Raw genomic sequence first — 12,616 nt, forward strand, 5'->3', positions numbered from 1 at the left:
AACTCACTTAGCCATGCATTGCACCTACTGTACCTTTGACCCTTGTCTTGCTTATGTACTATAATGATTTGAGCATTAAAGCTTTGAGCAGAAACTGTAACCCAAGTTCAAGCTGTTCATTCAGTGGGAGCCAGAACAGTAGCAGCCCAACTAAAGTGACTTGTACTTGGTGCTTGCACTACAATAAGGAGGCCTCTGCAGACAGACCCTCTATATCCATGGAGAGGGACACCCACCAGATCCAAGCAGCCTTTTCTTCCCAGAAACTCCCATAGAATTCATTCATAGATATTATGGGTGATTTACCCCACATGTCCAGAGGATGTTCTTCTTCAAATTCTGACATATCCTCCTGTTGGGTGATTTCCAATTAAATCATGCTTATGGTAAGTCCATACATAATGGGATCCATTGATTTTAGTGGATCTATTCTGATTGTGACTACTCTTGGGTTATCCCTTACACTTAGGTCAACTTCCATTTCAAAGGTCACAGAAGGGTTATTAGATGAAAGGAATAACATCTCCAAAAGTACCGTATTTTTTGCTCTATAAGACTCACTTTTTCCCTCCTAAAAAGTAAGGGGAAATGTGTGTGCATCTTATGGAGCGAATGCAGGCTGTGCCTCTATCCCAGAAGCCAGAACAGCAAGAGGGATTGCTGCTTTCACTGCACAGTGATCCCTCTTGCTGTTCTGGCTTCTGAGATTCTGAATATTTTTTTTCTTGTTTTCCTCCTCCAAAATCTAGGTGCGTCTTGTGGTCTGGTGCGTCTTATAGAGCGAAAAACACGGTACATAAAAATTCTAATGCAGGAGAAAGCTGGAGAAGAAATGAAATAGTTCTGACTCGTTCCATGATGTAGGAAGGGATATACTGTATTGAGGTGACATTTCATGATGTATGGAGTCATGCATGAGTCACATCATTTGTAAAACTCTTACCTTTCTTTCAAGTTTTGGCACAGTGTTGCTTCCTTAGAAAGATGATGTGAGGTTGATGACGATGTGATTATTAAAAAGTATTTGCTTCTTGTCCTTTTACAGCATTATGGAAGAGCTCGTAACTCACCACAGAGCGTTAGGAGCATAGGAAGCTGCCTTATACTGAGTCTGACCATTTGTCCATCTAGCTTAGACTATTGCTGGCAGTACTTCTCCTAGGTTCCAGGCAGGAGACATTCCCAGCCTACCTGGGGATGCTGTGATTGAACCTGGGACCACCTGCTTGCTAAGTAGGTGTTGTGCTACTGAGCTACAGCCCTTCTGCATGTTTTCATGCCAGAGGCCCAAAGTTCAATCCCTGGTGTCTCCAGTTAGAGCTGTAAAAGGCCCTTGTCTGAAAACAATGACAATGATGACATTGAGCAAATTGGACCAATGTTTTTGCTTTCTTTAATGTAGCTTCCTAAGTTCCTATTCAGTTTAGAATAGTCATGATCAGTAGTATCCTTTCCAAAACTATCAAGGTGACAATTTTGCAGTAAAAAGCCCTTTTGTATCTAATGATTTTGTTTTTAATGGCTGCCATCCTGCATCTCTGCAGCTGCATGGGAACCTGCCTTACACTGAGTCAGACCACTGATACATCTAGTACAACACTGACTGGCATCACCTCTTCAGAGTTTGAGGCAGGGAGTCTCTTCCAGCCCTACCAAGAGATGCTGAGCAGATTGAACCTGGGACCTTCTGCATGCAAAGCAGATGCTCTATCACTGAGGCATGTCTCCATCCCAAATGAATCCCCTGTTAGTTCTTGCTCTTTGCCATCCCTTTCTTCTCTTGTTACTCTTGTTGTCCTTTCAGGAAAACCCATATATGTGTGATGAGTGTGATGCATCCAACCCTGACCTGGCCCATCCACCCAAGCTGATGTTTGACAAAGAAGATGAAGGCCTGGCGACATACTGGCAGAGTGTGACATGGAGCCGTTACCCGGAGCCTTTGCTGGCCAATATCACACTTTCTTGGAACAAGAGCATTGAGCTGACTGATGACATCATAGTGACTTTTGAGTATGGGCGTCCCACAATGATGATCCTGGAAAAGTCCCTGGACAATGGGAGGACTTGGCACCCATATCAATACTATGCAGATGATTGCAACGAAACCTTCGGCATGCAAGCGCGGAGGGTCAGGAACCTCTCCACCACCAGCGCCAACAGGGTCATCTGCACAGATGAGTATTCCCGCTGGCCGGGCTCCAAGAAAGAGAAGAATGTACGCTTTGAAGTGAGGGACCGCTTTGCCATTTTTGCTGGGCCGGAACTCAAGAATATGGACAACCTTTACACCAGGCTAGAGAGTGCCAAAGGGCTGAAGGACTTCTTCACCATGACGGACTTGCGGCTGCGGCTGCTGAGGCCAGCACTAGGGGGCACCTACGTGCAGCGGGAGAACTTGTTCAAGTACTTCTATGCTGTCTCCAACATTGAAGTCACGGGCAGGTAACAGGAGATCTATTTCCTTCCTTCCTTCCTTCCTTCCTTCCTTCCTTTTCCATACCTTTTCTTGGAGAGGAATAGTTGCTACTGAAGAATTTATTTACAGTAGTACCTCTGGTTACGAACTTAATTCGTTCTGGAGGTCCGTTCTTAACCTGAAACCATTCTTAACCTGAGGTACCACTTTAGCTAATGGGGCCTCCCACTGCCGCCAGGCTACCAACGTGCGATTTCTGTTCTCATCCTGAGGTAAAGTTCTTAACCCGAGGTACTACTTCCGGGTTAGCGGAGTCTGTAACCTGAAGTGTTTGTAACCCGAGATGTTTGTAACCTGAGGTATCACTGTATTTATTTATTTAACAAAATGCAGCGCTCTAGTGTGCTTCAAAGAACAATTTTCCAAACCACTATCTGTAGTGCTTCCCCACTCTGTTAAACAGCATGCCTAGGCACTTGCTTCCCATACTGCTTGTTCACCTGCCTGCTGGTCTCCCATCATGCTGAAGTTGCCATGGCCACCTATTGAACTTTAGCATGACAACAGCCTTACAATTTTATTAGATAAAAAGAAAACATTGATATTCTCGTTAAAAAACAGGCATTTAGAAACATTCAAATGATAATTAAAATCAACAGTAACTAAGAAGAGATAAAATATATGTAATTTCTACATTTCTGGATAGGTTTGCCTGACAAAACTGGTTAGGCAATAAAAAATTATTTTAAAATATCATAATATAATAGTATAAAAGACAAAGTAATCTAAATGAGAACAAAAGCAGAAAAAGAGAAGGAAAACAAAATATAAAGTTCTTTCTCAGATCTTAACCTTTGTCTCACACAGAAAGGGTGGACTATCTCACCTAGGAGCTTACCTTTCCCCTTCCAGTTTTCCACCCTGGGAAAAACAGAATCAATCAATCAATCAATCAATCAATCAATCAATAAGACATGATTTTCTGTCTGTCAGTTACATTCCCAAAAAAATTATTCAAAGTATTCACTCTTAGGATGACATCCTTCACTAAGCAATATTGTCACTTAACAGCAATGTTTTAAGCGGGTGCTGAAAAGAAGAAGGCATCAGCAGGCAGGGAGTTCCAAAGTGTAGGTGCTGCCACACTAAGAGATCGATTGCTTACAGGTGCAGAATGAGTGTTAGGTGGCAAATGCAATTTAGTTTCATTAATTAAACAATTAATTATGGCATAAGCTTCTGTAAGCTACTGTCTACAGATCTGCAGAGTGTTATCCTAAGTCAGCAGAAATATATGCACATGGGGGTAGATTGAAACAAAATGCAAGAAACTGGTCTGTGACAGCGACGCTGCAAAATAAGCATAGTAACAATGGACAGATTCTGTTTACTTTAATTTCTCTCAGTTTCTCATTTATTCCAATTTTAAGTTCAGCTTCCCACATTTCTGCATCTGTTTGCTACCCCCCACCCCGCAAATTCCTCATGAAAATTTGTCAACATATTAGAGCACATTTCTCCTAATATATACCTTTGTGAATGCAGTTTTTCCTAATGTAAATTAATACTAATTCCCCCTAATATCACACATTTCCCACTTTTTATGCACACATTTTTTAAAGACATTATTTATTTGGAGAGCTGTGTCATAGAATTCAGAGCAGTGTAATTGTCAAAGGAGAGCTGTGTTTGGGCTTGTGGACTGTTTTAGGAAGTGTGAATTAGATACGTTTACATTAAAATGCCAACTGTATGGAATTTCTTCCCTACCCCTACTAAGGATGATGACATCTCCAACAGAGAAACTCACAGTTGGAAGTGTGTGTGTGTGTGTGTGTGTGTGTGTGAGAGAGAGAGAGAGAGAGAGAGAGAGAGAGAGAGAGAGAGAGAAAGACTCTATACCACCTAGATGGTTTGGCAAAGGAGCTTGGCGGTTCCAGCAGGTAGCTCAATGGTAGAGCATATGCTTTGGAGACAAGAGCCCCCAGCTTTAATCCCCAGCATCTCCAGATAGGACTGGGATATCCCTGCTTGAAACCCTGGAGAAGTGCTGCCAGTCAGTGTGGACAGTATTGAGCTGGATGGACCAATGGGTCTGACTCAGTATAAAACAGCTTCTTAGTTTCTTAACTTTGGGGAAGGGTTGTAGCTCACTGTTAGAGCCCCTGTTTTACATGCAGAAGGTTCCAAGTTAAGTCTTCAGAGCTAGATGGACTACTGGTCCATCTTATGTTATTATCCATCTTATATTATTATAAGAACTATTAAATTACTACTCTGACAACATCTGTAGGGTCACAGGTTCCCCTTGGCTGATTGATACCACAAGACTCCACCACTGCCTGGGTTGGGTGGGACACTTAAGAGATCAAATATGGTGACAGACCCTAACACATTGTGGAATAAAATTGCTGGTCCACTATATAATTTGAGAAGCACTGCTTTAGTTGTTGTGCTGCAGCTCCCATCATCCCTGAGTGTTGGCTATGCTGACTGGGAGCTGATAAGTGTTGGAGTCTAACATCATCTGGAGGACCACAGGTCCCCCCATCCCTGCTGTGAGAGATATTGAGTGAGTCATTGGCCTTTCATCTTTTCTTTTGAAGAGTTAGTAGCAAAACATATTTCTTTAATGGGCACCAGTGGCCAGAAGTTGCTTGCTTAAATAAGTATATGAGCATCAATGGCTAGAAGATGCTTGCTTAAACAAGCATTGATGACTCTTGTTGGTTGGTAGCTATTTTAATGGGTGCACCTGACCTACTTGAAGAAAAACATTTGGCAGGTGCAATGTAGCCAGAAAAGGAGACGGAAGTCTTGAGCTCTGCACCTAGCTGGAGAAAAGGAGTATTGAAAATGCTCAATGGGCATGTTGTTTGCTTCTGTGGGGAACTGATGCTACTTGATAGACTAGCATGGCCTCCAAAGGTCTTCTTGCCTCTCCAGCATGCAGGGATTTGGTCTGCCTTTCTTCATCTTTTGGAAACTGAGACTCAAGGGACCATGTAAAATACAGTATACTACTTTGAAAGTCCAGTTTTTAAAAAGGAACTAGTTCCAGTTAAAGTTTGAACTTTTACAAAACAAATTAGTTCAGTCCAAGTTCATCAAACTATTTTCTCGTTCGTGAAAGGTTCATCCTTGGCAAAAGAATTAATAAGTAAAAATCAACATTCATAATGTTGCAAACTGCTGTGCTGAAATACAGGGTCCAAAAGTAAATCAGGAACCACACACAAGTAATAAGATGTCTGACAGATCAACGGTGAAACTTTCCCCATAATTGTATTTCCATACTGGAAAAAACTTACCCAGTTTAATTTTTGCCAGCAACTCAGCCTGCAAGTTGCTTCTGTTGGAAGACAGCTTATCTCTTCAGCTGCAAAGATACAGAAAATGCCTCACATTCCTTCCTTCTATTTGCTTTGCAATAGTGATTAATTGACTAATCATCCTTAGTGCCTCTGTGTAGCTGCCTAATAAGCCTTAGAGCACTGCCATATTTTAGAGAGGAGATGCTTCCATTAGCTGGGTACTACAACAGAAAAGACAATTCTTTATCACTTGGTCATGCTGAACATCCAGGCAGATTGTTCTTCATTGCTCCAGAGGGCAGGACTAGAACCAATTGGTAGAACCTGGAGGATAGCAGATTGAGGCTAAATGTTAGAATAAATGTCCTAAGGATGAGGTGTTTGACAGTGGGACAAAATTGCTTCAGGATGTGTTGGGTCCCCCTTGAGTAGAAGGATTTAAGCACCTGCCAGGGATTTTTCAGCTGCTTCCTGCAAAGCAGTTCCTGCTCAGGGGTCATCTCAGAAACTCTCGTGGACAGTGAAGAGAAAAACTGACAGTGCTCCTAACTCCCTAATAGGCAAAACATCTACACACCTAAACCCAAACAAAACACAGAGCCTCCCTTCAAAAAAAGCAACCCCTCCCAATCTACCAACCAAAAGAAGAAGCACCAACCACAAAAAAACTCTTTTTTTAAAAATTGGGAGAGCCTTGGTGGTTACCATGGGAGGGCATGGGGGGGCGGCATGTTGCTACGTTGGCAAGGCCAGGACTTGATGACCTCCCAGATTCCTTCCAACTCGAAAATTCTCTTTCAATGAGGTTATTTGTGAAGTTTAATTCCCTTGTGTAGCTTTTCGCTTTTCTACCAAATTCTTGTTTTTATTTTTCCGCCTCTCTGTTCCATACCATATGTTGTGTTTCGACCTCAAGCCAAAAAGAAGCAAAGTAAGGTGGAAAGGGGGGGGGACTGCAGAGATGGCTGGTTTCCCATCCTGTTTATGCGTTCAGTTTGTGCTAGACTTTTAAGTAGGAAGGTTCCGGGGAAATTTTGACATTTGGAGGGGGAAAGGAAGGGGTTTTTACCTACCTGTGTTAGCTAAGAACTTTTTGGTCACCACATGATAAGAGAAAAATTCAGTTCATTTCAAGATGTTTTGGAACTAAAAGGTGAATCTGCATGTTACTTTTCATCCCTAACCCTGTTTGCAGATAAGTGACAGAGGATGAGGAGGGATTCCATAATGGGAATTCAGGGCAGGAGGATATTTGCAACGGAAAGTGGGAGGAAGGAATCTATGGATCTCAGGAGCTACTGTGATCTATAGGAAGTTCCCTCGTGTGGCGAGCCCCTGAACTACAGGTGGTAGCTTCTCCATGGAGTACCTTCAGGCCCTGCACTGACTCCATCCATCCAGACTGGCCACTGACTCACCCAGGACAGAGAGGAGTATAAGACGACTTCCTGTTTGCAGTTAAGCCTTGCTCTGTTGACTGGGGCCTCAATCTGCAACCAGTTTCTTCAAGCTTCCCTCATCTGACTTGTTTTCCATACTCATGACCAGCTTCACTGCCTTTCTCTAAACTTGTTTCAATTTCACTGTTTTCTGTGCTCAATGTTACCATTCCTCTGCTTCCCCCAAATCCCAAAATGGTTGTGGAGGGGAGGGCCATGTGATTGGAGATCAGTACATATCCATTTCACCATGTGGTTACAAGTGTCATACTGTGATTGCCTGCCACATAAAGCCTAGGTGTTTTAACCTATACTATATAGGGACGCGGGTGGCGCTGTGGGTAAAAGCCTCAGTGCCTAGGGCTTGCCGATCAAAAGGTCGGCGGTTCGAATCCCCGCGGCGGGGCGCGCTCCCGTCATTCGGTCCCAGCTCCTGCCAACCTAGCAGTTCGAAAGCACCCCTAAGTGCAAGTAGATAAATAGGGACCGCTTACCAGCGGGAAGGTAAACGGCGTTCCGTGTGCTACGCTGGCTCGCCAGATGCAGCTTGTCACGCTGGCCACGTGACCCAGAAGTGTCTGCGCTGTGTCTGCGCTGGCCCCCGGCCTCTTGAGTGAGATGGGCGCACAACCCTAGAGTCTGGCAAGACTGGCCCGTACGGGCAGGGGTATCTTTACCTTATGCTGTGCTGGTAGGAACAAGTCACTAATCAAATTCAATTCACTCAACAGTGCTGGTACCAGTGTTGAAGATAGGTCTCAGAAAGGTCAAGAGAGATCATGCGATTTCCCTTTCCTAGTGCTGTCTCCATCTTGAAATGTTTCTTTAGGATGTATTTGTTTAACCATTTGAGATCCAAAATGGTCCTGGTATCACAATTTTTCTTTGGCCCTAAGAAATACATTTATTAAACCCCTGACTTCCTCTGAAGGATTGGCAGGTTTGATGGCTCCTATCTCTGACCTAAAATTCCAAGTTTTTTTCTGGAGATTGAGGCATTGCAACAAAGAAGTTGTGAAGACGGGAAACAAACTCTAGAGCATAGCCTTGAGCAACTGTTTCCAGAACCCACTGATCCAAAGTTACCCTCTCCCAATGGTGTTCAAAAGCCAGTAGACTCACTCCCACTGGAAGAGAAGCAATACTAGGGTCTAAGTCAGGAAGAAACACCTTTGTTTCCTTCCCTCTGATTTTTTTGAAAGGAGGATGACAAATTTCCAGGCTTAAAGAAAGACAAATGCCAACCTTCCTTATCCTGCCTACCCCAACAGTTTTCAAAGGGCGCAAATCTCCTATTCTTGGAAAACTGATGGTTTCCAAAAGAGCCAGTGTGGTGTAGTGGTTAAGAGCAGTGGACTCGTAATCTGGTGAACCGGGTTTGATTCCCTGCTCCTCCACAAGCAGCTGCTGGGTGACCTTGGGCTAGTCATGCTTCTCTGAAGTCTCTCAGCCCCACTCACCTCACAGAGTGTTTGTTGTGGGGGAGGAAGGGAAAAGGAGAATGTTAGCCGCTTTGAGACTCCTTCAGGTAGTGATAAAGCGGGATATCAAATCCAAATTCCTCTTCTTCTTCTTTCCTCAAAGAATACTTTTTCTTGTCCTTGATTTCCACCAGTTGGGTTCCAAAGACTCCCCTAACAGTCTAGCACCAAAGAAAGGCAAGGTCATGAGACGAGATTGAGTAGCAGCATTCACTGCCCACTGGCGTAATGAAACTTTCCAGCCAGCCACCATGAAGAAAGCTAGGGAATGAGGTGCATATTGCATATCTGCAAGTTCAGATGCATAAGCCATAAAAGAAAGCTCAACAACTTTGCCAAAATAACTTTTGTGTCTGGATTTTCACATTTTGAAATATGGCAACCCTGCATCTGATAGAATAATGGAAGAAGATGCTAGGGCAGCTATTGGAGGATCCACCACTGGATTCTTTAGACGGTTCATAATCCTGTCTGCGAAGAGGTAGTGTTTCTTAACTCCCTTAGAAGACAGCTTAGCCTTACTAGGGATATTCCATTATGCACCCCAAATCTCATCAAAGGCTTTTGAGAATGGAATGGTAATGAGTTTGTGATTAGCAGAAGGAAAAGCCTCAGAAGCTCCAGTGCCCCCAAGGGCTGAGTTTTCAGTGGAGTTCACCGGCTTTTCCTCATTTAACTGTAACATGTGTCTGGCCTTAGCAAGCAAGGCCATAAAAACAGAAGTAGTAAATAGTCTAGGCTGAGGCTTCACAGTAATGACTTTCTCCTCAGACAAGTCCCCCTCCACCTTATCTGACTTCAAGGGTGATCTATCTGAGTCCAATAGTTTCCCCTGCATGACCACACATTCTGGGCAAACTGTGTCCATTAATTTAGGAGGTCTGAAAGCCAATGCAATCTGATGTAGCTGTCTTTTGGGCCACCGCCTGCTCTTACTCCACCTGATGGATTGCAACCTGTCCTGTCCCAACCTCCACCCAAGTCCTTTTGGGAAGTAAGGGAGGTCTATTCATGGAAGATGTTTGAAACAAGAGTAATGACAAGCAAGTAGTAGGTCTCCCGTGTAGATAAGATGGAGAGAAGGCAGAACTGCTCAACACCTACTTTGCCTTTGCCTTCACCTTCTTGTTTTGACTGTGATCTTAAGGTGAAAATCTTAAGGCAGAGTTGAGACATATAAACATCCAGTATGGCAAAGGTATCTTTGGAGTTCCCAGTGACTGTTGGTATTGCTTGGCTGTTGATGACTGAACACTTAAAAATGACCAGATCAATGTTTGATGAAGGGGGAAAGAAAATAAATCAGAGAGATTTGAACTGAAAAACGGAACTGTAGATGACATTGAAACTTCAGGCAAAATTGATGAAAAGCTGGCAGGACTGGATGATGAAACAGCAAAATTGGAGAAAGCAGATGGTAAAATGGAAATGCCTTTCATACAAGGGTTTGGAGAAGAAGGGCAAGAAAAAACCATAAATGGAGACATGAAGAGTCACCTGGATTTGGCATTGATAGAGCTGAGAGAGAGAACAATGTTTTGGAAAAATTTCCGTCCTGGCTCTTCATCAGTTCTAGCAGAGACTCTTCATCAGTTCTGTGCATACGATCTGAAGTGAATTTGGAGAATGATGTCACTAAATTTATGGTATGCTCCCTGGAAAAAGATTGGAAGAAGTGGAAGGTTCAATCCTAGAGGATATTGGAATACTATACACAATAGAAAATGGAAATACAACAGGAAATGGAAACTGAATATACTGAACTGGGTGTGAATTAAAAGATATATAACAAGAAAAGAATTATGGAATATTATTTCAATATGTGATTTTAACATGGGCACAGATGGAAGAATTTACTATTACTCAAGATGGAGACATGGTTGTGGGAATTACTGGAGGCAAAGTTGATATTAAAGTAAAAAACACAGTTGACATTTACAACTAATAATAATAATAATTTAGGATCTGCTCTTGGAATTTTTGTGGAAAAGTTATGAATTATTCTGAGACACTTGGATTTAAAAGAAACATTGTTTAACAGAAAGTGGAGAAGATAGGTGTTATCATGGAGTGAATGTATTTTAAAAAAATGTGACTGGAAGGTGAAAATCAGAATTTTTCTTTGTTTCTTTTCTCTCTCTTTTTCCTTTCTTCTTTCTTTTTCCTTTTCTTATTCTTGTTTCTCTTGTTCTTTCCCCTTCCTTTCTTCTTTGCTTGGGGCCTTTATTATGGTCCAGAGACTGTAAATGCATTGGGGTAGTAGATGTTTGATGGGGGGATTCTGGGTGGGAGACATGGAAAGGAAAGGAGAAACAAAGATCCCAGGTGAGAGCTGGAATGCGCTACTACCTTCCGTGAGTCTTAAGGGTTTAAAACTACCTTTAATAGAGGACTCCATACTCTGTTTTAACTTTTTGTAGTTGTTTTTGTTTTATTTACATTAGTTTTCTGTATCTTCTTGTATCATGAATAAATTTTAATAAAAATCTTAACGGCAGTGGGGGAGAAGACCCAGGTAGCTACCGACTGGTTTGACATCAATACCAGGAATAGTCCTAGCACAGATAATCAAATGATTGGTCTGTGAGCACTTAGAAAAGGATAATTACTAAGACTCAGCATGAGCTTCTCAAAACAAGCTATGTCAGACAAATCTCATTTCTTTTCTTTTTATAGAGTTACAAGCTTGGTGGATCAGGGGAATGCTGTGGGTGTAGTGTATAGTGATTTCAGTCAGGCTTTTGACAAAGTGCCCCATGATATTCTTGTGGAGAAACTGGTAAAATGTAGGCTGGATGAGGTAACTGTTAGGTGGATTTGTAGCTAGTTGACTGACTAAATCCAAAGAGTGCTAACTAATGGTTTCATTTCATCCTGGAAAAAAGTGATATTGGGTGCCTCAGGGTTCTGTCCTGGGCCCATTGTTGTTAAATATCTTTATAAACAACTTGGATTAAGGTATTGAGGGGATGCTCATCAAATTTGCTGATGACACCAAACTGGGAAGCGTAGCCAAAGCTACAGGACGGAATCAGAATTCATAATGACTGGAGAACTGGGCCCAAACTAACAAATAAATTCCAATAGGGAACAAATATCAGGTTCTACACTTAGATAGGAAAAACCAACTGCAACAATATAAGATGAGGGACACTTGGTTTGCCAGTAGTACATGTGAAAAGGATCTAGGGGTCTTATTAGACCTCAAGCTCAACACGAGTCAACAGGGTGAAATAATTGTAGCACTCTATTCTGCCTTTGTCAAACCACCTGGAGTACTGTGTCCAGTTCTGGAAATCACGATTTAAGAAGGATATTGACAAGCTGGAACACGTGCAGAGGAGGGTGACCAAGATGACCAAGAGTCTGGAAACCAAGGAATAGTTGAGAGAGTTGGATATGTTTAGCCTGGAGAAGAGGAGACCGAAGTTAGCCAACTTCAAATATCTAAAAGGCTGTCTCACAGATGATAGAGCAAGCTTGTTTTCTCCTGCTCTGGAGGCTAGGACCTGAAGCAATGGATTGATGTTACAAGAAAGGAGATTCTGAATAAACATCAGGAAACTTTCTGACTGTATGAGCTCTTCAACAGTGGAACAGACTCCCTCAGGAGGTTGTGGGCTCTCCTTCCTTGGAGGTTTTTGAAGCAGAGGTTGGATTGGTCATCTGTCCGGGATGCTTTAATTGAGATTCCTGCATTGCAGGGGATTGGACTAGATGACCCTCAATGTCCCTTCCAACTCTGCAATTCACTGCAGGCTTGCCTAGCCCATATTCTGAGGTACATTGGAGAGCTTGTGCTCAATCAACAATGGTCAGCTCAGGTCAATGATGTTACATTGGCAGGACAAATTATGCGATGCTTGCCAAACTTAGCTTTGGACCTGGCAAATATACTTGCTGGTTTCTCTCAGCACGTAGCATGTGATAACTTCCTCAATGAAATAATTTTTTTTTTAAATT

General features: G+C 42.6%; 1 protein-coding gene across 5 annotated transcripts in view; it reads left to right on the forward strand.

Moving 5' to 3' along the window:
- NTNG2 (netrin G2) overlaps positions 1-12,616 on the forward strand; it is a 123,710-nt gene that overhangs the window by 53,423 nt on the left and 57,671 nt on the right. For all 5 annotated transcript variants that reach the window (XM_077922117.1, XM_077922119.1, XM_028715920.2 and 2 more), the window contains exon 3: positions 1,805-2,445. In XM_077922117.1, coding sequence (XP_077778243.1) covers positions 1,805-2,445 — 641 coding nt within the window. The remainder of the gene's footprint in view (positions 1-1,804; positions 2,446-12,616) is intronic.

This window comes from Podarcis muralis, chromosome Z (genome assembly GCF_964188315.1).
Source record: "Podarcis muralis chromosome Z, rPodMur119.hap1.1, whole genome shotgun sequence".
Classification (NCBI taxonomy): domain Eukaryota; kingdom Metazoa; phylum Chordata; class Lepidosauria; order Squamata; family Lacertidae; genus Podarcis; species Podarcis muralis.